Genomic DNA, 27,961 nt, shown 5'->3' on the forward strand with positions numbered 1-27,961 from the left:
TAGTTTAAGAATAGAAAAAGTCTAGAGCTTTAATATTTATGATCAGATACAGTTCATACTGAGATCATGCTTGGTGTTAATGCCCTATGAGTGTTGGTAGGTGGTGATCAATCTTATTTGCTCCTTTTTTTTTCTTTTTTTTTTTCCTTCCTTCTTCCCACTAATGTCCCTGACATATTTTCTGTTTTATGTGAAACTTGAGACTACACTGAACACTTACCAAAGTAATGATTACAGTCTTGGTTGGGCCTTTCATAGGTAGTGCATTAAACAAAGATATGATGGTAGAGTTAGAATTGTCATTTACAGAACATTTTTAAATAAAAGAGGGGGGAATAGGACACCAGTAATAATCATTAGTTATTTGTACACAAATATCGATGCATTATTTCCAAAAACAGCTGCCACTTTGTTTTACATGACACGTAGGTAATGCAGCGAGTTGTGATGGAAGCCATGAATGCAAATCTTGTTGTTAGACAAATAAAAAAACAGTAAGTCTGTGAGAGAGGATTTAACATACAGAAAGCTTATGTGTGTTCCAGCCCAGGGCCAACTGTAGAACATGGTGATTCATTCTCTCATGAATTTCCAAAGTTTCCATGTGGAATGTTTCTTTAAACTGACTAGTTAAAAGGGAAAAGTGTAGATTTCTGTGAGTCTTTTGCATGCTAAAACATCCACTTAATTCCCAACTGTAAATTATTCAAGTGTGACCTAGAGCTTGCTGAACTCTGGGTGCTGCAAAACTAACCTTTAAATAGGAAACCTGTATGAGGAATCCCAACTGACAATTTGAAACTCTATTTTTTTTTTCTTAAAAGCTAAAAGAGTTTCATTTTCTCACACTTTTTAAAATAAAAAACCTTTTATTTTTGTTTATTTCATTTTATATCTGTTAAGACTTTTAAATTTCAAGAGAATCTGAAAAATCCATGGGACTGCTTAGGCTGTCTTGGCCATAGTACACTTCTACTGATAGTTCTTGAATAAGATATTTCTTTTTAACATAAAACTATGATATTTTTTAAATGTTTTCTACCTTACTTTCAAATGGAACAAAATACATTTTGTTTCCTACAGTACTGTAGATACACTCAGAATCCATAGATATTATAGTTTTTTGGCTGAAAATTCAGTATACGTTGCTAATATGGGTGCACACTTTCCTATTGTTGTGTTGTGGCATTTGACAAATATAGACTTATCTATCATCACATAAGCAATAACAAATTGCTGGAAAAATACTAGCATTCATGACTAGATTATTTGTCATCCTGACTGGTTTTTATTCTCCTAATATTGAATATACCGGGCTGCTTGCCTTCTCTACTAAATTATTGAGTTATATCTAAATATAGAAACTGAAGTTCACCTTTTACTAGTTCACTTTCTAAATTTAAATGCTTAGATAGAAGAACAACCTTCAGAAACACTTGGTGTTTGTGATGGTGACGGTCTCCTGAATGGGTGCTGCATCCTAAACAATTTTATCTCAGGAGACTTGTCTACACTGTCATTCAAAATACTCAACTAAATAAAAAAAACCCCAAAACCAAACCTCCTAAAACCGAAGAAAAATTAAAAAACCCAACCTTTTTCCATTATCATGCTATCAAAATTATACCTCCATTAAAAATAATTCCAGGAAGGAAAAGTACTAGTCTTGATTTCCTGAGAGTCGTTGAAACAGTCAGACATTTCATGAATGGGCTGCAAGTCATAGCCCATATTGGTTGAAAATATAGGGTTTTGTTATTAATTGCAAGATGCCTGTAACTTTTTAGCTGTTCTATTCCAAGATGAAACTTACGGAAATATGTTTTTTTGAAGTATAAAATAAAAAGAAGGATTTGTCAAATATAGTGATTCTTGCAAGTTGAGCTGGAGCAGTGAAAAGCAGTAGAAGTTGGTTTTACTTAAGTCGTGTTTTTTTGTTTCTTTGGTTTGCTGTCTAAACTCGTTTATTAGTATCTCACAGTAACTATTTAGAATTTATTGGTTTGTTTAAATTTTCAGAATTGGGTGCACTTTAGTTCAAATTTATGTTTGTGAACATTTTGTCACCTCATTTGCAATTGCATGGATTTTACTTATTTTTTTTACTATGAGTGATCTGGTAATCTGATAACCACTGGTTGGTGGACTGTTTCAGAGTATACTTTTAAACTGCTTCTTCTTAAATATTTACTGTATGTACTATAAACTATTTCATAGTCTACATAGCTGCTCCTTTTCGGCACAGAACAGTGTTTCTTAAACCTGTTAAACCTGAGGCTATAACTTAAGACCTCCAACTATATCTGGAGTAAGAATCCTGCCTCTATTGAGGTCAACGGGAATTTTACCACAGCCCTCAACTGAAGAAGTTGCATATGCAGATATGTATGAAAATATATGTATTGTTTTTGAATAGTTAATGGTGTAAAACTGAAATATTTATAAAACATTTCATAACAAATATAGTTTTTCATTAGGGCAAAAATATTGCTTGTTTATTGCTGTCCATAATTCATATACATTGACATATACCAATATTATAAAAATCATGTACATGTTCATCATCATCATGGCTAGGCTTTGCGAACGAAGATTTAGGAAGGCTCTGTCCACGTTTTTTACAACCACGCTAGTGGCTTATGAGGCCAATACGAGATAGACATATCTGATTGCAAAAGGCACAACAGAAGGACTCCTTAGGTGGTGTATTCAGCAAGACACGATTCTTTCTGCGTTGTCTTTTCTCCTCGAGAGTGATCCTGCGTGCGTTCTCAAAGGAAATGGCAGCGTTATAGATGGTGTGTCTCCAGAGCTCCCGATTTGAGGCCAGAGTAAACCAGTTATGATGATCAATATGGCCAAAGCTGAGATGTTGTTTCAGGGAGTCCTTGTATCTTTTCTTTGGGGCTCCTCTCTTGTGGCAGCCGGTGGCAAGTTCACCATAAAGCAAGATCTTAGGGAGGCGGTGGTCCTTCATCCTGGAGACGTGCCCTGCCCATCGCAGCTGTGTTCTCATCAGCATGGCCTCGATACTTGTGATTGCTGCTTGTTCTAGAACAGATGTATTGGTCACATAATCTGACCAGTGGATGTTTAGGATTGTTCAGAGGCAGCGTTGATGGAAGTGTTCTAGGAGACGCAGGTGGTGGAGGTAGATGACCCATGATTCGGAACCATATAAGAGAGTAGACAGCACTATGGCCTTGTAAATACCGATCTTGGTACTCTTCTGCAAGTGTTTATTACATGTTATATATCATGTATATCGTGTATATATTATGTAAATCATTCTCCCTTATCTGAAAGAAGCTGTTTTGCATTCAGGTATCAGATTCAATTATAGTACTAAAATGAAGTCCCAAGTGTAGTCTTAAATTGATTGTATTTTCATAGCAACATACAACACAGTGTATTGTTGAGTCACCACGCACTCGTCAATAATTCAGAGAGGTTGTCAGATCGAGATCTTTATTTTCCATTCAGAAAGCAGAAACAATAATGATTTATGGACTTTGGCCTTGAACCCTAACAATTCCATCACTTCAAAGTTGTTCTTAAGTTCTGCAATATGTGTACATGACCTATGCTTTAAAGCACTCTTGGACATTGAAGATCTTATTTGAGGTTGGCACTAGTAGAAGAAAATTGGGTTTACATTAATTTCTGTCAGTTAATGCCTGTTTCTTGTAATAGTGGTGATACATAGGCACAAGGAGAAATATTTTCAAAAACTTATAGGAAATTTTAATGTTGAATTGGGTTTGCCTATTTCAACTCAGTTTGGGGCATGAGTAATTAAACTCACCATCAGTCTGGGCTATACGTGTGAATAAAAATCACTGTAGTATAGCTGTATCAGCCATATAACACCTGAGGTGGTTATGTAGTCCTCTTAACTTTGTGCTGAAATTGTTATCAAGTAATATAACAAAAGCATGTCATTAGACCGAATTTTATGGTTGCGTGCTTTCTGTGGTACATTAAGTCTAGAAAATTTGTGCTGTATGAGAAAGCAAGAAATCAAAGCACGGTTGTCTAATAGACCTGTAAGCTTAAGAAGAAAAAGTGGTAAGATTTTTTTTCTGCTACTAAAATGAAGAACATAAATTCTCCATGGTTACAAGAAATGTGCGTCAAACTATGGTACTAACGTGTTAGCACTTCACTACAGGAAATGAATCTAATATGACCAAATAATTACGGAATTATGCATTGTGATTTGTTTGCTCACACCATTTTTGTATGGGTCAGCCAAGTATTATTCAGCTAGGCTGTGAGGATAAGGAAAGTATTTCAAGGAATTAAAATGCTAGGTGTTTATTCTAGAGATTAGGAGTGTGGAGTGAGAGAATAAAAGGAAGTAACTGTGAAGGGTAGTGTCTATTTCCATATTTGAAGGCATTTTAGTATTTTTATGCTTATTTTAGGACACAATTCTGCCATCAGAACACCTATGTAGTCGAAGTTTTGGTAGTTGCAATTGACAATTCTGTTTTCGTTTTTCACATCATACCCTTTCCCTTGCCAAAAAAACACAGTTCTGTGGCAGTCAAAATGGAAACTGAGGATATAATAAGGAAGTATTATTGTGCACTGAACTTTGTCTTTCACCAAGAGATCTGCTCCTGACAAATAGTCCTTGTCTTACATGGTGGTAGCAACACAGACGGGATAGAAGGTGGACAGGTGGCTTTGGTAGCCTAATGTAGGCAATCCATTTCCATGTTTTAGGAGCAGAAGGAACTGAACGCTGTGGCCAGTAGAAACTTCTTTATCTTTACTGCAGCACTCTTAAAGCTCTGTTTGCTATCCAAATGACGTTTGTCCTCATTGAAATTCTGCTAGAGGGTCATTTAACTCCTAGTCACTATTCACTTGAATGTCCTGCTCATCCATGCTCTGTTCCCTGAAATGTTACTATATTGCTGCCACAGAGGTTTTGTTGTTTTATTTTTTTTTAATTCTGTGTGTTGGTTAAGAGCCTTGTCCCAGCTCTAGTTATTCTTGTGTTCAGTCTTCATGTGTGAATGTCTATTTTATCTTCCCATCAGAGTTTGTGGAGCTTCTGGGTGATATTTTTAGTCATATGGTTTAGTTTTTGGTTGTCCTGTGAGAAGCATAGTGTTGGACTCAATGATCCTTATAAGTCCCTTCCAACTTGAGATATTCTATGATGTAAATTCTAGAGAATGCATTGTTCTATTACATGCAATAGTATAGCGATCTTAAGGTGAAAAACTTCAACACGCATTTAAAAATACATGATTTACTGTGTTGGGTTTTTTTAATGAAGAGTAAGTCTTGTTACTAGATCATGCTCTTAATTACAGTTAGTACATGACGATGAATGAAAGCATAAAAGTTATGATAAAGAGACTAAATTTGTTTCATTTCAGGCTGACCTATGTTAAATATTAGTCAAGGATGGAACAAAAGACGTAGTATCACTTTATGTACACGATTCAATCCTTTTTATATCTTGCATGCAGTTAAACAAAATGTAATTAATAAACAAGCTTTTTTTTTTTTTTTTTTTTTTTTTAAGGGTATCTTGGTCAGGATGGCCATTTTGGATCATGTGAAAATAAGTACTGTGGTCTGGGCAGACACTGCGTTGTGAATGGGAAGACTGGTCAAGCTGAGTGTCTGTGCATGGAGCACTGCAAGCCACATTACAAGCCTGTGTGTGGTTCTGATGGAGAATTCTATCAAAACCACTGCGAAGTGCACAGAGCTGCCTGTCTGAAAAAGCAAAAGGTCACCATTGTACACAATGAAGATTGTTTCTTTAAAGGTAAGTGTGGCTGAACAATACCTGGAATATTGCTATTGAGTATGTGTTTTCAAGCAGTTCAATTAAATCTCTATGGAGTTTGCACTGAGTGTATGGTGAATAAATGACTCAAAGTTAATACGGTAAGTATTGCACTCCAGAGATATCTTATGGATTCTGTTTTTTCCTTTTATTTATACTCAGTCCTCTGGGCAATCACCCCTTTTTAACCTGAATAAACCAGTTGTCTCATGGAAACTAATCTATGGCAGCTTACCTTACAAATGTTGTTGCTGACCTCATTCATCTGAATGCATTTACACTCCCAATGCCAGAAGGATATTAATTTTTGTTATGGGGGAAAACAGAATTTAGGATTTCAGAGGGGTTTTAGAAGGTTGCAGGACCTGTGGTTGTATTTGGTATTGAAGTTGATAGACCAGCAGCTTGTTTGTAGCTAAAGGGGTCTTCCTTGTTTTGAATTTGGACAATGAAGAGTTTACTTGTATACTTATGACAGCATGCAAGTTTAGTTACGCTTCAATCTTCTGAATGCAGAGAGATGCCAGCCTGAATGCTGTCAGATACACCTTGTATTAAGTATTTTATGCTGAAGATGTCAACAATAGCAACTTGCCTTTTTCTGTGTAATTTGAGCAGACCTTGTAGGTTTCTGGAACTCTGCCAATACAGACATTGATTAAGCATATTTATGAGTACTTTGACAGATTTGCAGCATGTTTTTACTGTTTAAAACAGGTGGATGGTTTTGGAGGGGAGGGGAAATGTTTTTAGGTAAGGCCCTTTTTAATTAGTCTACCCGGGGATGAATTGATTCATATTCTTTTTAAAGACTTCCCTATTTTTGTTAACATTCTTCTATGCTGTGGATATATTTGCACCCTGAGTAATATCAACTAATAACTACTATCACCACAGAAAGAAGTCTACTAAAATATTTCTGTTAAATGAAATTCACCTTTGTAGGAAACATTCATTTAAATTACAATATTTCACTTGAATACAATCTTGTAAATTCTGGTTAAAATACTAGTATAAGGTTGTTCAAATGAAACCAGTTTAAAAATTTTAAAAGTTGAATTTTTCACTACATTTATCATTGAGGAATTGTCATTTAAATGAAGAGTTGGGCTTTTTTTTTACCAAATCCAAGCTCCGATGCACAAATACAGCTCACTGTCCATGTGGAGACCTGTGGTGAGTGGTGCCCTGCAGTGGTCATTACTGGGCCAGTACTGTTCAGCAGTATCTGATCTTTGTCAGTAACATGGACAGTGACGACAAGTGGGACCAAGTACACTCTCAGCAGCTTTGCTTATGACACCAAGTGGTGTTGTGCAACAAACATGCTGGAGGGAAGGGCTTGAGAGGTGGGCTGATGCAAACCTCGTGAAGTTCAACAAAGCAAAGTGTGAGGTCCTACACCTGGGTCGTGGCAATCCCAGGTACACCTGCAGGTTGGGTGGAGGAGTGATTGAGGGGGAACCCTGTGTAGAAAGACATGGGGGTAATGGCTGATGAAAAATTCAACGTGAGCTGTCAGTGTGTGCTCAAATCCCAGAAAGCCAGTTGAATCCTGGGCTGCATCAAAAGAAGCATGGCCAGCAACTTAAAGGAGGTGATTCTGCCCCTCTACTCTGCTCTGGTGAGACCCCACTCAGAGTACGACTTACGATTCCTGTGTCCCCAACATAGGAAGGATGTGGAAATGTTGGAGCAAGTCAGAAGAGTACCATGAGGTTGATAAGAGGACTGGAGCACCTCCCCTATGAAGACAGGCTGAGAAAGTTTGGGTGTTCAGCCTGCAGAAGGTTGCATGGAGACTTCACAACAACCTTCCAGTATGTGAAGGAGGGCTACAGAGAAGCCAGGGAGGCATTCTTCATCAGGAACTGTAGGGATAGGTCAAGGAACAGTGGGTACAAACTGAAAGAGGGGAAATCTAGGCTAGATAGTTGGAAGAAATTTTTTATTGTGAGGGTGGTGAGACACTTGATGGTGTCAGAAGAGCACTGCCATCTGTCTTCCTTATTAGTTTAGCAGACAACCTCTAGCACAAATGATCTCACTTCAAAGGGCTGCTTCTGAGGCCAGAGAAATACAAAAAAGATCTTGCATTCAGAAAAAAAATATTCTGAGCATTTTGTTTAGGCTTTCACAAAATTCTTCAATAGAGGCTAATCTGCACTGTGGCAGGGCGTGAGGGGAAAGAGATTCCTACAAGGATGCCTGCAAGATGATAAGGTAGTCACTGTCAACAATGACTATATTATGACAGCAATTAAGTATTTTTACTTCCTGGTTTATTGCTAATCATTGATTTTCAGATCAGACCGTTGTGAACTTAGTATTTTTTTTAATACATTTTATCTGTTCTAAATTTTATCTCTAGCAAGGTCATGCTTTGTGGCTTTTGGGTTTCAAATCCTCCTACTGGGTTGATTCCTTCTTCTCCCCCCTTCCCCTTCAGGGGAAAATATTTCTTCTTGCATGAATTTTTAGTTTTAGATTGGCTATGGAGCTCAAGATCAGCGAAGCTGAGAAATACACCTTATTTAAAAGAGTAAGCTTACCAGAAAACACTTTAGTATTCTGCATGTGAAGAATAAAATTTTATAAGCAAATGTTCTATATACCTGATTAACATTACAATAGCAGTTAGGTAGCTATAATTATTTAAATAATACGTCTTGTAACTGAATGATTTATAGTTGATCTCAAAAATCATGAGTTCTACTTAATGGTTTGAAAATTGCTCTTTTAAACACTTACATGATAAGTGGAGTTAAAGGATTGACTTCCTAAATGAGAGAGATCTTTGGCTTATATGTTGAAACTCCATTAGCATCACTGAGAAATGTATGTCTTAGCTGAGTTGTACGTGGAACAACGCAGACAAAAAACATCAAATCCTTCACAGGGAGCCATGTCTGAAACATTTGATAAACGAATTTTAAGGTAGCAAAAGTTAGCTGTTTCAAAGCTGTACTCTACTGACATGCTGGTTTTTTTAAGATGAAACTTCAAATTCTTGTCCATTACCTGCCTTTTATTTTAGATTATTTATCACCAGATTCATTAAACTCCTTTTTTTCCTTTTTTTCATTGTCACTTGCTAGCTTTATTTCTTCACAACAAATTAAATCACCCGTTTTTCCAAAATGTGTGCAACACAGGCATAAAAGGTAATTGAAGTTGAAAGTTTTAAGTATCTCTTTGTTTTTCCTGGATGATTGAGACTGTTATGCAAATTTTACATTTTTGACATGGATCAAGATAATGGCCATACTAAATTAGAAATTACTTTTCCTCCACTCCTACTGTAATTTTTCCATCAGTTACTTATTGGCATGTCATGATGAAATGAATGCAAAGATTTTTCTAATGGCTTGGTTAGACGTTGACTGTGACCCTGAGAGTTACTTAATAAGCTGTCTCAATTTCTTCTCATATAGAATCAAAATGTATTCTTCAGAGAAGACATTTACTTTTAATTCCCTTTCTATGTATCTAGATGAGAAGTATTTTGTATGCCTGTAGAGTCTTCTATTTCCCACCAATAAAGTCCAGTGTTCTGTAACTACACGTTAGTCAACGAAAGTTTTGCAGTCACTTTCAGAAGAGCTCTTAGGCCTTAACTATCTAAAAATGCCAAGTATTTAGGATTATTTTAATAATGTAAGAGAACTCTTTAGAAAATGCTTTGTGGTCTAAGGGACTTTCTAAGAATATCAATGAGGAAAAAAAAGACATGGTCAACTACCAGGATGCCGAGTTCAGTGATGGGAAGAAGAAGAAACATGAATGAGGAACTAAAGGAAATATTAATGACAGCATTCAAAGTTCAAAGGTTAGATTATTCATTAGTTCTGATATTGACCATATGAGCTGGGAATTCTGATATGCTGATTGGCACTGCTTTTGTTTGCTTGGCGAATAGATAGTTCCTCCAGGGCATGAACATAAGAGCATGCACAGGCTAGATGGCCTCTGTATGCTCTCTGCTTCTTGAGTCCTGGATGTTCCCAAGCCACTCACTTTGTGTTTCTGAGCAGGTTCAGTTTGCTGTAAGAAAAGCAAACCAACTGACTCACACTGGGCTTGATGCATTTGTCTGACCCTTTCCTGGCTGTTGCTGGCTGTAGCTTTAACGAGCCTCAGAGGGTGGTGATGCAGAAGGATGCCTCCACCCCTGTCTTTACTATGCGAAGTGGCACTGAGAAATTAATGGCTTTGTGGGGAATTTAGAAGGCTGGAAACACCATTCTTCAGCTTCTATAAAGTTCAGTTGGACTCTTGTGTGGGACAATGTACCGGGTAGTGAATGTCACAGTCTGGATGTCAAATAAGCTTCAGTTATATTTTCATTTTTTTATTTACTTCTTTTGCTTCATTTTCTTAAACCCAGGCCAGTAAGTATACATGAGAGACTAAAAAATTCCCCATGACAAACTTCATCTCGTATTTTCTTTGCAGGCTGAGCTGTTTACACTATATTTATTTCTATTCAGTGATGCACTCAATCATTATGACAAATGGCAATTTGCTTGGAATCTTCAGGAATGTAACAAATACTCCTATATATTATGAATTTTATAGAATATTTCTGGAATAAAGTTTACTTCATATGTAAGCTTTTTACTTGTAAGTAACTTCTGTAGCATTCTTATGATGTTAACAATATTTAAAATTCTTCATTTTCTATTTTTCTCTCATTTTTCATTTGGTGAATATTTGAATTTGTTAAATAGTCTGTGAGCTTCAGATTTCCTACTACTATTACTAAAATGTCTAGATTTCAGAAGACTGCTATAACATTTGATTTTCAGGCTGTTCCCAAGGAGAGAGTAGAAGCTTAGGCAAGAAAGTTTGCTCCTGAGACTAAGCTATTCAGGGCAGTGAGGACAAGAGCTGACTGTGGAAAAATTCAAAATAAGTATGGGCAGACTGGAAAAAGTTCAGAAGACATTAGCAGGAATGACCAAAAGTAGCAAATGGCTTGAAGGGGATATGGAGGTATCTTAAAAAATCATCAGGGCATACTAAGAGTGGATATGAGTAGGCTGCCTTGTATTCCAGTGAAAGAAATAAAAATGATTGAATAAGTAAGCGGCAACAGATTCAAAACAAGCTTTGGTGTTTGATACATAGCAGACCTCGTGAGTAAAAGCAACATAGGATTTCAGAAGCAGAATGTAAATACTAGGGAAAAGGCTGTAGGCTTTTCCTTTTGAAAAAGGGATGGGGGAAGTGAATTGAAGTTAACTAAATCCCAACAGTAGCCCACAGAAAAGATATAGAGTACTGATGTAGCCTCTACCATGACTTCAACAGGATTAGTTCAAAGCTTTTAATTTTTTGTGTGTATATGTGATTTGTGCCCTAGGTGAGTGTGGTCTTAGACTGGGTCCTGAAATATTGACACACTAATTTAGAAGCACTGACATTTAATCTCATTTGATGTTCATATACTTCAAAAGCAAGCAAGTCTCTGTCATGTTGCTAGTTTCACTGCAGGACATATCTCATCTTGTCTTAAATGTAAATCTTGAACAATCATTATTTAAAGTTGATCATTAACCAGTCTTTCAAAAGAAATTTATGACATGTTAAATTGAGTAACATTGTGCTGGAGTATTTTCATTGCAAAAGATCTTATTTTTGAAGATGTATTTGCTTTTTTACTTTGGCTATTATTTGGTTTCTCTGTTGAAATTCTCAAAAACATCATTATGACACTCTTTCTGGAAGCTTGAATTCCTGCAGATAGCATACACCCTTAAGGTTGCTGCTGATAAACTGTCAAGCTTCAGCTATCACTCAAGTTGTATGCTAAACATAAACCAGACAGTGAAAAGAAATACCAAAAGTCTTTCAGAGCCCTATCAGAAGACTAAGAAGTAAGAAGGATTCCGGTTGATCTCAAAAGGAGTTTAATAGAGCATAGGAATTATTTGACTGAGATTAGTAATTCAGCTCATGATCTCACATGTTCACTTAGTACAACACTTAAGAAATTAATCTTAAATACTGAATTCATGTAGGGATTGTATATGTTTTTAACTATTAACATTTGTAATTGTACATTCACAGAGCAGTGAAAATCAGTGTTAATGGCAGGTGTACTGCTTCTTCAGCACTTTGTTGGAAAGTGATGCTCTAACCAATGGAAAACTGGTCCTTTTTGATGTGCTTTGAAGCCATGCTAAATTTTAACACTGTTACTGTAGTCTTCTCTCCCCACATGATTCATTTTCTTGAGCTGCATTACTCATGTGATTTGGAAAACTGACTGGTTTTCCTCCAACGTCTGTGCAAGATTTGACACAATTTGTCTCTCTTAAATTCCACACAATCATCTTGAATTGTGTAAACTAACTGTCATGAAAGACCTACATATGTAATACCTGCTACTAAATCTTTAGAGTGGAGCTAAGTTCATTTGTGAGAACCCGCATATCACAAGCTTAATTTAAAAACTAAACATTCAGCAGACCCTGTGTCATTGCTCTTGGTGATACTGTACTAGTATACTGCTCTAGTTTGCAACTAGAGCTTGGACCTCTACTTTTTCTTTCCTCCTTTGCATTAAATTCATACCCCCAAAATGCAGGATGGGGCAATGACAAGCCTCAAACATGTTATGAATATAGGCTTGGGTTTTTTGACTACCTAAAGATATACTGCCAAGACATCCCTTGTTTTCAGTGTCTGAAGCAGTCCCAATCTCTATATATCAGTTCCTTCAATGCTGGAGTGTGTTAATCAGCTCTAAGCTGTCATATATTCTGCATTCATATAGTGATGAGGAATTGGTGTTCTCTAGATTATATCTGTACAAAACTTAATGAAATTTACAATTTCTTGTAAGGTCATCACTGCTGTTTGACACCACACAAAGAGATAGATTGTGGACATCACAGATTTTCAGTGGCAGAAAATTTTAAAACTTTTAATGCTTCCAATATTGATGTTGTAGCACTAGGTGATTTCTGAAGGTCTCTTTCAACCTCAACCATTCTGTGGATAAGCATCTCTAAAAAACATTCTTACTGATTCATCTTCAACCTGGTTTTGAAGAAGCAGAATGTAGCACACAGTGCTAAAATTCAGCCAGTAGTTTCCGGTACTGTTGAGGAAGAATTGGAGAGATCAGAAGTAGAGTTCTGGCAAAAGTATGATCAGTGGAGAGGTGGCATTAGAGTCCTACTAGTGCACTTGCTTCTAACCTGGTAACTTGGACCTGCAGCTAGGACAGCCCTGGTCACAAGAGAGATATTGTTTGCTCTCTTCCGGCTTTTTCAGTAGCGTCATAAGTGTTAACACATTGCTAGCAGCAACGTGCTAAAAGATTGTACAAGTATGGTTCGAGTCATCTCTGTATCCTCAATTTTTAATATCAAATTTGGTACTATGGGATAGTGAAAATTATTATGCAGTAAATAAAACTAAATTCAAACTTTTGTCATAAATTTATAATAAACAAAGGAAATCTTTAGGCAGATACATAATTTTCCAGTTTCGAGTAAGCACAAAGTGTTAATTCACATTGGCTTGTCTAGTGTAAACCTCAAAAAGTTTCAGTTAATAATGTTAGAATTATCATTAGGTCTTGTGGGAAATATTTCTGATGGAACATATTGTTGGCCTTTAAAAATCATTAGCAATTGGATGCATATACAAGGCATTGGCTTGATATTTGTAATTCAACTTGGCTAGTGTATGGTGTACCAACTTGAAAAAAGCTGTAGCTTCTTTTACAAACACTGAAGAGAAGTAGGTATGAAAAAATGATTTTTTAATTAGCTACTCTAGTAGCTAATAATGGAAGGGGTAAGTAAATCTACAGTAGATACAACCTGTAAGTTAAAAGCTTTCTCTTGTGGCCTGCTGCTCTCTTTGAATATAGGATAATAGAAATATTTGTGGGTTTATGGTAAACTAAAACTAGGAAACTAGTGTTGTCTTTTCAGGGTTATTTGCTTGTTTTGAACTTGTAGCACGTTAGTGGAATCTGAGAAATGGACTATAGTTCAAAGAAACTTAATCTGCTCAGTTGATAGTGCCTAGTTTAGGTAAATTCTGTCAATATCTGTCAATATTGGTTTTTTTCAGCTTTCTTGGAATCTAATAGAAAGTGCAGAGTATAAGTAAGGAGATGCAAGAGCCAGATACTTCCAAATTCAAAATCTTAGTAGATCACTACCTAGATGATTTTCAATTTTTCCTTTTGATTCATCTCATCTTTGACTAGAACGCATTGTGGTACAAAGATAACTTCCTAGTACCATGCTTGTGATGGCAGCTATCAGGTTATTATTATGCTTTTAATTTGAAAGTCATGGTATGAACAAGTGTTAGAAGTAATCAGAAAACAATTAGCTACAAGCAGTTTCTACAGGCGAAGACTTGGGCAGTATATTCTGTTAATTGTGTCATAGGTAAATAAATAAAATAGCACAATTTTTATGAACACTGTAGCGTATATATTTTATTTACTTCCAGGACTTGGCAGTTTTTGTATAATAAGTATATTACTGTAGTTGAAAAAATAAAGTATTTATACCACTGTAGCCAGTGTTTATATTGTTACTATAATAACAGAAAGCATTGCAAGTAAAAGACAATAATATAAAGTGTGGCAGAGAGCTTAATAAGCGATTCAATGACAACATTTTATTTTTTATGGAATTGTTGATACCATAGAATACTCCTTTTGACATAAACTGCAATTAAAATGGAGTATATTGTCAGGGACAGATTTTGTTCTGAGATAAAAAAGACATGGCTCATATTGAAATTTATATGGAATGGCCAAAAGGGTCCTCCAGCTGAAACTGATTTTTAAAGACTAATCTCAGGAAATCAAAATAGTTAATTTTTGCCTCCGTGTAATTTAGTTCTCTCTTTGTTTGACTCTGAACTTCTCCCTTTCGCTGTCTTTGAAGACAGAGCTTTGTTACTGACTATTTATAATTAATTTCTGTGAAATATGTAAAATTTATATTATTTGAAGTTTTTACTTTTCTTTAAGAAACTAGCCTGCTGTCATGGTCCTTAGCAAATGTACTTTTCCTGATACTCAAGCACAGAGTAAATAAAATTTGATAAATTGGGTGATGAAATCTAATTAGATCCTTTAGTCTTCTCTTTATCTGGAATGATAATATGTATTTCATTTAAAATTGTTGAAAGCAAACAATAGAAATAAAGGGAAACAGATTGCAGCAAAAATAGGTTAAGTTGTAGCCCAAAGAAATAAGCTAAAGTAAAATTATACAAAACTTCCACTTACTAAGAATGATGTTTCATATTTTTGCATGTACTTGTATTGGCTTTGGGTGCAATTAAATCCTGAACTATATACTGCCAGGAAAGTTTGTTTCCCTCAGGGCGGGAACAGATGGTGGAGATTTTTTTTCTTTTCACCATTTAGAGACCAAGTCTGTTGAATCTCAACAAGAAAAAGTATTTTTACCAAAGGAAACTGCTGATGTTGGCCTTAAAGCAGTAGAATTCTTAACTGTATTCTCTATAGGCTTATTACTAAGACTCCTGGTAAAGAGGCAGTCTATAGAAGTTTTGCTATTAGCAGTGTTTTAATACAGATTTGATATCAAACCAATAATGTTAGTTGTACAGAATAGAAAAAGAGCCATTGACTAATAAAATTGTAAGTTTTCATTTATTATTCAGCCTTTGTTTACCAGGATATTTCACTGTGAAGCAGGAAGCTATGAATTAGCATCTCCTAGTGATCACTCGGATAATTAGAAAAATAAAAATCTAAATGCACAGAGAATAGCAGAACTGTTGTTAATCATGAGCACAGGTAAATTCTATATTCTTAATCCCACCTGGAAAAGGAGAAAGAAACAGTCTTGGAATCTAGTAGAATGGCAAGCTTTGTATGTTGAAAAAAAAATCTCAAAGTAGGAAAAGTTATCTTTGCAGTGTTAAATACTAATTATGGTCAAGAAGTTGTTTCATTAGTGCTTCTAAATTTAAGACAACTCCTGAATGAATCAGTTCTATGTTATTTTCCTATTCCATCTTCTCTTTGATAAAGGTCCTTGATTTTCAAAAGGAGCATAAAGATTTTTATTGGTCTCTAATGATGCAAACTATAGCTGTGCAATCATCATTTTAGAATATGAGCTCTGTGTGCTCTTAGATTTGCTGTTGCTTTATCACAATTGTAGAAGCATCTTTAAGTGTATTTGCTTAAACAGATGGTGAATGACCGCACTGGGAATATATCTATCTTTTTTTTTACTGTATGATGAAGTTTTAAAGCAGACATTTTAGCTGTGATAGTTGGGAAAACATATTTTTGTGATAAATCCTGTAGGAAAAAAACTGGTAAAAGGTTTTAGGTCCCTAATAATACTGAGTACATGACATTGACATAGATTAAATATTTGAGCGAACATAAGTGACACATACTGTCTATAGAATGCTAATGCTTTCTTTAATTTTAACAGTACTTGAAGTATTTTTTTAAGAAACTAAAGACCATGTTTCAGACTTTTGTTTACAAAAAACTCTGAAGTACCAGGGACTGTAGTATGGATGTTTCTCTGACACTACCATTTGAGTGAACTCAAGATCTAATTCAGGATCTTCCTGCTGAGTTTAATGAAGATTAGGTTCATTGAAGCCAGTCAGTTGAAGAATATTTGTTATATTTACAAGCATGAAAGATGTGAAAGGGAGTCCAAAGGAGAAAATACTGGGTTAGAAGTTTTGGGGTTTTTTAAGGCTTATTTATTTCAAACCAACCAACCAAACAGAAAAAAACCCCGCCAAAACCCAAAACCGAACAAAACAAAACCCCAAACAAATGCAAAACTATTAAAAACACACTGGTTTTACCAATAATGTGATGTTTGTTGTTCTTTTACAAAATGGAATCAGGTCAATGTCGTGAAGTCTGTTTTCAGATCACAGATCTCAGGCCAAGTCTAAGTCTTGAGCTGCCCACTTGTCTTGTTTGATAATTTTAGGACTCAAATGGAAGGTAAAGAACAGCAGTAAGGGGAACCACTCTGATGATTTTAAATACTCTTTCACAGGCCTCATAGTTTGGGCCCTAAGATTCAAAAAGAAGCTGTAGCCTAGGCTTTTCATAAAGCTATCTGGTATCCTGCTGCATAACTGTTCCAGTGACACATTAGGATCCCTGGATGGTTTACAGAGATGCTGGATGTGTCTAACATCAAAACCAAAATGTATACACAATCTTTAAAATGTTTTTTCACATGGAAAGTAACTCATTGACAACAAGTAGCAACAGAGAGCTGACAATAAGGCTCCTAAATTAATGTATCACAGAATGCCTGTATGCTGAGCTGGGGCTTTTCCTGTTGGTATGCCCTAGGATTGTCATCCCTAATGATGCATGTTCTGATTTCTGCCTTACTTCCTTAATATATTCCACAGAAAATGAGGATTAGAGAAAAGGACACAAGATAGTAAATTTGAATGCTCTTCTGAAATGGTTTTAGGATTTGCCTGAACTGTAAATCCAGACCCAGAAATCATGAAGAACTCCCAGCTCCACTGTTCTAGACATAGGCATAGTGAAATGGTGCAGCATTTTGTTAAATTGTCTGTCTCTGACAGGTTGTTTGTTGGGTAAATATAGCAGCTGGTGTCAGTTCCTCACTTATGTTGGATGTGGTTTACCTAGTCTATACCTTTTGGAAGTTTACCTCACAGTTTACTAATTTTTTTTAAAGTTTTCTTGTATGAATCCATTAAAGCGTTAAAAAGTTTAAAAATATACCAAGAATGTTGATACTTTTAAAAAAAAAAGTTAGACTTGCTTTGTTTATGGCCAGTGTTTGTAGAGAATAGGTAGTTGAAAAGCAAACAAAGAGAGACATCAGAAGGAACTCTTATGACATTTCATGTGCTTGTTGTGGTGGTTTGGGGTTTTTTGTTTGGTTGGTTTTTTGAGGATTTTTTTGGTCTTAATTCTGTTTATATTAGACTAAGAAATAACTTTTGAAATAAAATAGAGGCATTTCCATTAATCCGTTGATCTCTGTGAACTTACAATATAGTATAGTCCTGTTCCTAGGCAACAGGAAGTCTATATAGACCAGTGATAGATATTACTGTTAAATCCTGAGTTAACATGGGAGACTCAGGAATTCAACTGAAATAGCTAGTTATAATAGCTTGCAACCTTTATTAATTTTTTTAGTTCATAGATAAATGGACATGTGTCTAGGCACAATATGTATAGTCATTAGAGTTGTCTTGATATTCTCTGTGTAACACCAACATGTACGTCCATATATTACTTTGAGATGAGTTAAAAAACTTTCCACTGCAGCCCCAAAAATAGTGTTAAAAAAAAAAGTTCATTTTGTTAGTTGTTTTACTTTACTTGCAAACAGCAGTGGTGATGGTGGCAACGAAGACACTTTCAAGCCTCATGGGGCTTAGATGTGCATCTTTACATTTCTTTCATACTATGAATGATCTGTAGATGGGACCAGTCTATGGTGTCCACTTTGCATACTTGCTTCTGGAATATGAAAGCCTGGGTACATAGACTAAAAAGGGCTGTTTTCCTGAACAATGCTGTTATTTAGATGATCAAAGCATTGGGATGCTAGGATGCATTGTAGATATATTTTCAGTCTACACGAACAATTTTCTTGAGTTGTATACCAATTTTTTACCAAGCATTCTGGACCTTGCTTGAAATTAAAGGAATTTTTTAAATGAAAAGTGAATGGTGGCACAGATAGATATCTATTTTGTGCTTGTTTTTGTTAAACTTCAGACAGTGCTTTATTCCTATTTTGAGAAAAGGAATGAGACTGAAATGATAATGATAACCCAAAAAATTCATGAAGAGTTCACCTGATGAATGGTTCAGTATTTGCAGTATTTAAATGCTCTTTTATAAGGCATAATTTAAGGACTTGGGTTTTCAGTGCAGAAGACTGAATGGAGTATTATTATTTCTAAAAGCCAGAGAATAAATCAAAGAATAAAGAATCTTAATTCTCTGTTTCTTGTAAGAGAAAGTGAATAATTTTAATTTGTAACCCTTTTTATTTGCTTATTGGACTGGTAAGGAAGAGGAGATTCACTTTACAAGAAGTTAAATGCAAATTTTACAGAAATTATTTTTGTAAATAAAAAGAGGAATGTTTTTGGAAAATTCTTTCTGCTGTCACAAAAAAAAATATTTGAAAACAGTTTTTTTTTTTTAAATTGTAATAGTGGCAGGAAATAGATGGATTAACTTCTCTTTGTCTAGAGCTGAGTAGATGCAATACTACAAGGCCAGGATGATCAATTGACACAACATGTAGAATAAAGCCTAATAACTCCCCAGAAATGACATCAATCTAAATGAGATTCTGAGATACTAAAATGGAAATAAGAGTAGAGTCACAGTCCTTAAATAAAAAAGTCAAAATCAACCAAAAAAAACCACAACAAAAGAACACCCTACAAAGCAAAGAAGCCATCATGCTGGAATTCCTGTCAAAATAAATTGTAAAAATCTGTTCCTATGTGCATTTCACTATTTTCCTTGGCATAAAATTGTTGGCAACTCCAGTCTGTGAATTGGTTGGCCTTGTTCTCTCCTTTCTCTCAGACTTGAGAGATCAGTGGTATTCAGTCATGATAAAAAGTAGCCTGGAACGAACCACCAATATAAATTTAAGGGTGGTTTATCTGAGTACCAGATTAATAGATTAAAAAGCATCCTAGAAACAGGGATCTTACAGTAGCACAAATATTCACAGTCTATGATTGTTGCCTCTTTAATCTTTTCCTTGATATACAAAATTGAGCTAGGTAATGATGATCTCTGAGGGCTGAAAATGGGCAGCTGCTCCTTCATTGTGTGTGTTTTTTGTTTTGTTTTTTTTTAAGTATCTTCATAGGAGCCATGGAAAACCCATGGAGCAGTAGTTTCTCTTTTGATCTGAGCTGTTGGAAAAATGGAAAATTATCTGTGTGCAAATAAAAGGCTGAACAATTATCTAATAATATTTTTTTTCTGCATTTCTCACGTATTGCTTTCCTAACTTCAGGAATGTAGGAAGGTTCTGTTAACTTAACAAAAGTTAATTTTCATAGATTATTAGAATTTTCAGAATGAGTTATGCTCTCAAAAGTACTTCTGAATGCCGAGACGACACTATGCACAATTTGGTCTGCTTGTTTCAACAAATCACTGTGTTTTAAAGTTCAGATTAGCACATTCCTAACATTAAACTTTTAATGTGTGCACACTTTAAATACTCCTAAATTATTACTCTAGGAATGATGGCTCAGGCCTCTGAAATGTAGACTCTATTACAGTTGCCAGAGAAGTGAGTTCTGTTCTTCCCTTTAAATTCATATGCTTATTTGTAATTGAGGAATAGTGATGTTCAGCAGAGTGTGTAGGTCTTTTAAGGTTCAGGTAGACCTAATACTTGTTTGTGATGAAACAGAATACAGGGACAGAGATTTCCTGAGGAATCCCATTTCCTGTTGACAGTCTTTATATGTCTCAGTCCAGAAACAAACCAAGTCTACTGGTATATTTTGTGTGTTTTGTTCCCTGTGAGACACTCCTAAGTTGAAGAATTTTTCTGCATGAATGACTTGGAAGGATTTATTTTCTCTCCTGCAGAGGATGCACATCTATTATGTGAAACCTCCATCTTCCTTTATGTTTTAGGGAGTAAAATACAGCAGACATATTCACTGAGTCTTGATATTTTGTTGTTCTGCTTTGTTTTGCATTTTTGAAAACTGCACCAGCAAGTTTTTTTCCCCTTTCTTGCATGACAAGTGTGACAGTTGAGACAAATTGCTGTCACCTCATTGTTCTTTTATTTAGTATTCAAAATCTACTTGGTCTTCCTTGAAGTATCCTTGGTCAATGTTTTTTCTAAGAGTGAATGTTTCTTTCTCATCTCCATCGGAGTCTCTGTGGCTGCAGAAAGAATTGTAATACCCTGAGATTTCAACTGTTGTGTTCTAACTTGCGGACAGCTTAACACCACAGGAAGGTGTGCATATAATAAACTCAATCCCAGTCAAAACCTGGACACAATGAACTCATTTTGCTGTGCAAATTTTAAGGTTTTATTCTGTATCACTGTTTGTAATGCAGTAGTTGATGAAGCCCAGGTTATCTAGCTAACTTCTTTGTGCCAGTGTATACAGCCACTGAAGAAAACTCTTAGATTTTAAGGTAAGTTAATCCACATAGGTTCTTGTTTGTATATATATTTGTATATGCAAATCAATAAATAATACTAAATTTATGTGTTTATACATATTAATATGTTTACAAAACATATTGGCTGTGAAATTGTGTCTTCACAGAAGGAAGATTTACCATCACTAATTATGCATATTTTTTTTTTTTAAATTCAGAGTGCCAACTATGTAACCAGAAGAAAGTGATAGTAATTAGCCAATGTTCAGTGGATGTGTGTTATCACAGTCCTCTAGACGTGCCAGGGAGATGAGAGGTACCAACAACATGTTAGTATAGGGAACTTCAAAGACATTTAAAATAAACAAGAAAAAAACAACCCCAAGGCCCCCCAAAGCACCTTCCCCAAAACTCCAAACTACTGAATTTTAGCTTAATTTAAAAAAAAAAAAGGGTGGGGGAAAATATCTTGGGTGGAGTAGAAATGAAATGTTTCAAGAAGTTAAGAGGGAAAGAACATTGTAAATCTCAGAAGTTCTTGAGGTTCTTAAGGGGAAAATGAAAATTGTCTCGTTCCTTCTGCCTCTGCTCTTTCCACTTTTTTATGCAGTCTCGGTGTCCAGAAGTTGCTATGTTATACCACTTCCTTTTAGTAGATACCCATTTGTTTTAAAAATAGCCTTCCAAAGGAAGGATTTATTTAAAGGAACCTTGATAGTTTTTCCTTGTGCTGCTGAAACTGAGTTTTCATCTCTGTTTTGAATCTCTTCAGGGAGTGTTTTCATCAGTATGAACACTAAATTACTGTTTCAGACTTGCCTATGGAAAAAAGTTCCTTGATTACCTGATAATCATCTCTGCTCACAATAAAAATTGGTCTGCTCTGGATAGCATTTTTAAATGTTTTGGTCATCTGAATTTTCTTGACTACTAATAAGATGCAGGAAGAGACATGAATAGTTTTTGGATGTATTTCAAAGTACAGGCATTTAATAGCATTTTAACTGCATTTGCAGGCAATAGCACCATTTTCTTAATAGCAAAGAAACCTCTTAAAGGTAGAAACTTATCAGTTGAACTGTTTTCAATTTCTTCCACTGACATCCAGTATCAACTCTCAAATACATCTCATACTGTTATGAGAGTCATAGCAATTCAGCTAGTCTAATAAATATACAATTATTTCCTTAATTCACAATTTGAAAACAATGCCTTTGCACAGTCTTCCAGACATGGTTTTTATGGGATAATTCATAAAATTTTTATTCATATCTGTAAGCCTTTTGCTGCCTTATTATACTTTGGGAATGCACAATAATTTGCTTGTGGTTGCAAATCCAAAAATGTTTTCATTTTAATTGAGTTTACATTAAAGAAAAAAAAAATAGATTCCTGGTAAATTATCTAGTATGTGAAAGTTTGTCTATAGATATAATGTGGATATATGTGCAGCACTGCTTACAACAAGGACAGGACTGTGTAGTATTTTTGATTTAAGGCCTAATATGAAAGCCATGTGAGTGGCTCTTTAAGCTGACTTCAGTACATACTTGCGCAACTCCAAATAACGTTAGACAACAACTAAGAACATTGACCAGTTTAAATGACTGTGTTAACTTTGTCACATCATCAGTTTGTGAATGTTTAGGATTGAGCTGGACTTTGTGTACCAAGGGTCAGGCAAGATGTAAGCTCTGTAGAAAATTGCTGTGTCATGGAAACAAAATCATTTGCATTTGCCAGTGCATAATAATTTATGCAATTTTTATGAGGGCATAACTCTTCTTTAAACTCTATTTTCTTCACTGGGAATATGAGCTGTGTTCCATGGTCTGCATGAAGTAACATCCTGCCTGAAGTAACATAATTGTTATGTTTCTGTTCTACGTTATTTGTTAATATAGAGAATAATGGAAACTGTACTTATCTGGTGTAGTTATATTAGTAGTAATTAGTGGAAGAGTCATGTGGCATAGCCAACTAAAGGCAAAGTTGTTGGGGGAGAGTTACACCAGTGTGTGTGTGTATATTCACATGCTCTCTCTCTTCCTCTCCGTATTGCTCTTTTTCATAGAATAATAGAATGGTTTGGATGACCTTAAAGGTCATCTAGTTTCAACCCTTCTGCCACGGGCAGGGGTGCCACCCACTAGGCCGGGTTACTCAAAGCTCCATCCAGCATGACCTTGAACACTTCTTATTGCAGACAGGCGTAATGTGTCACTTAGCAGGTCTGCTTCTCTTCTCTCTTTCTGTGAAGCACACTTTATTTATACTCTACAAAATCCACTGCTGAGGATAGTCTTCCTGTAGCTACTTGACCAGATAGATGCTACCAGCTGCATCCAAAAAATGAACACAAGGCCATCAAACGTCTCTGTTTTTACCCACATGGGGTTTTCCAGAGTGGAACTCACAAAAGTCGTATTTAAATGCAAGCTAATAAGTCAAATTAAGTATCTGAAATGATTTGAACCAGTGTGTCCAATAAATCAGTTTTGCTGTGCACGATATGGAATTCTAATGGTAAACTAGTAGATGATTTTGGATTTACAATAGTAAGTCAGTAGACATTAAAGAAAAAAAAGAAGCCTGAATGAAGAATGTTTTTTGATAAGACAGGTACTCAGTAGAGTACTTGCATGTGCTAAGAAGAAAAGATTAATACCTCTCTGGTCATGCTGAGAACAATGTCCAGCAGGGGGAAAAGAGAGACTGAAAATAAAGTCTGAGAATGACTATCAGTGATGGATGAGTGGAAAAATTCCTTAAGAAATATAATCAGAGCTCTATCAGGAGGAATAGATGAACCTGTGACTCAGGCAATTCTAGTGCAAGTAGTTGTAAAATAATGTATCTCTGTAAATCAATATCAGGAGAAAAAATAAAAGCATGCAATTTAAACCTAGAAAAAATGGGAAAGTAAGAAGTCATAAAGAAAATAATTTTGGATTTGCTGATTGCAACCTGCAACACAGTTCATTTTATGAATGCAAATAGCATCTAAGCCTTGAGCAGGGAAAGGGATTTTGGAATCTCAAGACAAATGTTGTTTTAGAGTACATCTTGTGATTGATATGCAGAGTTGTTCTGTATTTAAAAGAGATATTTAGAAGATCTATTTCTGAGCTCTGAATCCTTTATGTCATCTTTCAACAAGAAAGAGCAATGCTATTTTGACTAAATAGTTGAGAGCAATAGTCATGGAGGTTATCTAAGATGTCCCTTGGCAGATCAATGAATATAAGATCCAAGAGGAAAAATGATTGCAGGAAAACTACATGAGATCTTTAATCGAACAGCTAGCCGTTCTCTACACTACCATAATCCTTTAGCTGAATTTGTATTTTATGTGCTAGTGATTCTTCCAATAAATTAATTAGATAAAGCTCCCTTGAGTTCCTACTGCATTTATCATCAATAATTTCTGAAAGCATAGTCTGCTGTTGTGCAGTGCTGATTTGAATTTAATGCTGGATGACAAAATGGACCTTGAAAATGCAATGTGATGTTCTTTTTATGCTTTTCATTGTAATTTAGACAAGTGAGAAGTAGGTGTGGTCACACTCAGACTTAATTATTTTGTCGAATAATTTTTATATGGAAACTAGTACTGCTCAAATTTAAAAAATACTAGACTTACCTTCTTTGTAAGTATTATAATTTTATACATTGCAAAAATATTTTTAGACTTGTGTCTCAGGAAGTAGACAGATATTTGACTAATAAGTACAATATATGCAAAGTATATTTTGCCAACATCTCTTTCATATTCCGTGTACATTATGCAAGGTGAAACTGAGTTAACTTTTGGAGTTTGGGTTAATGATTCTCATTATTTCTAAATTGTTTATGAGCTGCAAATATCCATAACAAGTTGGCTGAAGTTTTGTTTTATAAATTTAAAGGTAAGGTACTATTTGACTTGAATTGGTGATCGAATGCTTAGATTTTGCTTGTTTAGCATTTTATGACCTGAAGAATATTACACATGATGTTTCCATATGGAATATACTTTTTCATCATGGAGACTTAATGAACTTAAAGACCTCTGTGCACGGATTTTGTGATAATGTGATGAAGAATGATTATAAAATGTGTTTACAGATATCAGTAGGAATAATTGCACAGGAAGATTTAATTCTGTGTTTCTGCTTAACAACACAGCCTGGCTCACTGTTTCAGACACAGTTACAAGTGTTATCTGTCATTTTTATGGTTTAGAGAGAAGCTTTGAATTTTGTGTACCTACTACACTGTTTCATGTACTTTTCAAAATTTCGCTCAATTTTGGCTGAACCCGTTGGTTAACTTGCACTGTTGCATGCTCAGTGGAAGTCAAATTTGGCACAAAATAATCTGCAAAGTTTTAATCTGAACTGAATGCCCTGAAGTCCAGAGATAGAAGATTTGCACGGAGATCTATTTTGTTATTTAGTTCCTGCTGGAATTTATATAGAATAGAAAACAAACAAGGAGGTACCTTTGCCACTAATCAGAGCAATACAGAATTATAGAATATTTGGATTGGAAGGGACCTTAAGATCATTTAGTTCCAACCTCCCTGCCACAGGCAGGGGTGCCATTCACTTGGCCAGGTTTCTCAGGGCCCTATCAAACCTGGTCCTAAACACACAATCACAGAATCTGTTGAGTGAAGAACCTTTTTCTAATATTCAACCTAAACCTTCCCTGGCACAACTTCAGGCCATTCCCTTGCATTCTGTCACTGGTCACTACAGAGAAGAGATCAGTGTCTGCCCCTCCTCTTCTCATGAGGAAGTCGTAGACTGCAATGAGGTCTCCCCTCAGTCTCCTCTTCTCCAGGCTGAACAGACCAAGTGACCTCAGGTGCTTCTCATATGGCTTCCCCTCAAGGCCCTTCATCATCTTTGTTACCCTCCTTTGGACACTTGCTAACGGCTTAATATCTTTCTTATATTGTAGTGCCCAAAACTGCACGCAGTATTCAAGGAGAGGCTGCAGCAGTGCAGAGCAGAGCGGAACAATCACCTCCCTTGAAAGGCAGCATGTAAATTCCTTATTCAAAATGCCCTCTGACTTTTGCAGCTTTAGAAGGTAGAAGATGCTGTTTCAGATATGTAAATATTATTGTGTGATTTTTGGGTTCCCCAAAATGTGTCTGAACCTCTCCCATAATGGAGCTGTCACTGCAGTGAGATTTAATAGACTGTTCACTCTGTCTCCTGACCTGCAGTTGAAGTCACGAAAAGCTGACTCAGCTGAAGTCGCCGAGCGTTTCTTCATTGGCTTTGTTATGGCTGGTAAATTTCATCACAGAGGGAGGAAAGGAGTCATAAGGAGGCAAAAGTAATACCATGTATCATTTGTTTCAATGTCAATTGGCATCACTTAATGTATTCTATGTCCTTATCTTACATCATCATTTTATAGGAGTTTAAACTGGATTTTTATAACTTAAATACAATCTCCACTGTCAAACTTAGAAATTCTTGGGCTTTTTCAGGGCAGAGACTATGGTTTTGGGGGGAAGGATTTGGGTGAGAGTGTAGAAAAATATTATTTGCTAACTTTTTAATTGATACTGGCTTAGAAGTCTCTTCCAAGTAAAGCAATACTTTGGTGTCGTGGCCTTGTCATATGTACAAGAAAGTTACCCTCTGATTAACTTGTGTATGGCTTGGATTTTTTCCAGTTCATTTTGACTAGAGTTTTCATCAGAAAACATTAACTAGCAGGAACACTGAGTGTATATAAACTTCACTACAACCTGTTATTTCTAGCAACATTGTAGGTACATGTTGAACGTACTGAAGTAGTAAATTCTTTGGAACAGAGAGCTTTAGATTTGGCACAATGGAATCTTGTTTCACTCTTGACTTATGATCATTAAAATGCTCATTGACATTGAATTTATTAGTTAATTTTATTTTAAATATTGAAACAACAGAAAAACCTCTTGGGAGTTATCAAGAATATGTTTTGCTAGAAACTAATCTTTTTCATCTTATTTAAAGTTATTTTATGAGTATCTGTCCTCAGATTAAAAGATAACAAAAAATAAAATGTTGTTTTCCTTCAACAACTTCAAGTTTTAAATCTTGCATAGCCAATAGCTAGAAAATATAGAAATAATCAGGACTTACTTTGGCTCATATATTTAATATTTCATTCTGAACAAAACCATCCCTTTCACAGCTTCCATATGACCTATGCTTCTGATACTTTCCTAGTATATACTTGTTTAGTTATCCAGTTGTAAAAGGTATTAAGTAGCTTATAATTTTACACAGAAATTTAAGGATAGCAACTGTAAACTTCAGTTCTTTTAATCACATTTTAATGCTTTCTCACACAGGCATTCATAACTATGTTTCTTGAAATTCCAAGCCACTTACTCAATTGTTGTCATTTATAGCTCCTCTTCCCTTCTATTTGGGCATTAAATATTAGTATACTATTTTTCAAAGTAGAACTGCATACTGAGGGAGGGGAGAGATTGGTTCTATTCCTATATGCACTTATGAAATTAGTCTCCTTGGCTGTTTTTTTTTTCCTTTATGATAATTTCTTTTTCATTTCCCTTGCTTATTGCTTTGTCCATTTAGTTTTACATTATTCATCAATGAAAAATGTACTTCGTTAAGAAACTTTTATCTGTAATTTGCTCTTTTACAGTTAACTTTCATGTCTGTGTAGCTTTTTTCTTTTTCATTTGGCTTAATATCAACTTCAATTTTTTCTGAATCTGAAGATAATCTAAAGTAGCAGTGAATCTTCAGTGCTGAGAAACATAAACCTATAATTGCTGAGTCTGGGAAAGCACAGACTTTCAGATGTATCTTTATTTTTTTAATATTGTTCCATGGTTAGCTATTCTGGTCGATGTGTGGGTGCTATAGTGAGACACATACCTCACCAACTTACTGTAGAGAAAATATGAGCATCATTCTTCTCACTGCATATAATATAGTAAGAGTAATAAGTCAGATTAT

At 35.4% G+C, this 27,961-nt stretch overlaps 1 protein-coding gene across 2 annotated transcripts in view; it reads left to right on the plus strand.

Annotated features, from left to right (window-relative positions):
• Nucleotides 1-27,961, plus strand: part of FSTL5 (follistatin like 5) — a 291,901-nt gene that overhangs the window by 81,157 nt on the left and 182,783 nt on the right. For both annotated transcript variants that reach the window (XM_027732811.2, XM_027732809.2), the window contains one exon: nt 5,546-5,794. In XM_027732811.2, coding sequence (XP_027588612.1) covers nt 5,546-5,794 — 249 coding nt within the window. The remainder of the gene's footprint in view (nt 1-5,545; nt 5,795-27,961) is intronic.

This window comes from Pipra filicauda, unplaced genomic scaffold, assembly GCF_003945595.2.
Source record: "Pipra filicauda isolate LSUMZ 115617 unplaced genomic scaffold, ASM394559v2 scaffold442_size550402_pilon, whole genome shotgun sequence".
Taxonomy (NCBI): Eukaryota; Metazoa; Chordata; class Aves; order Passeriformes; family Pipridae; genus Pipra; species Pipra filicauda.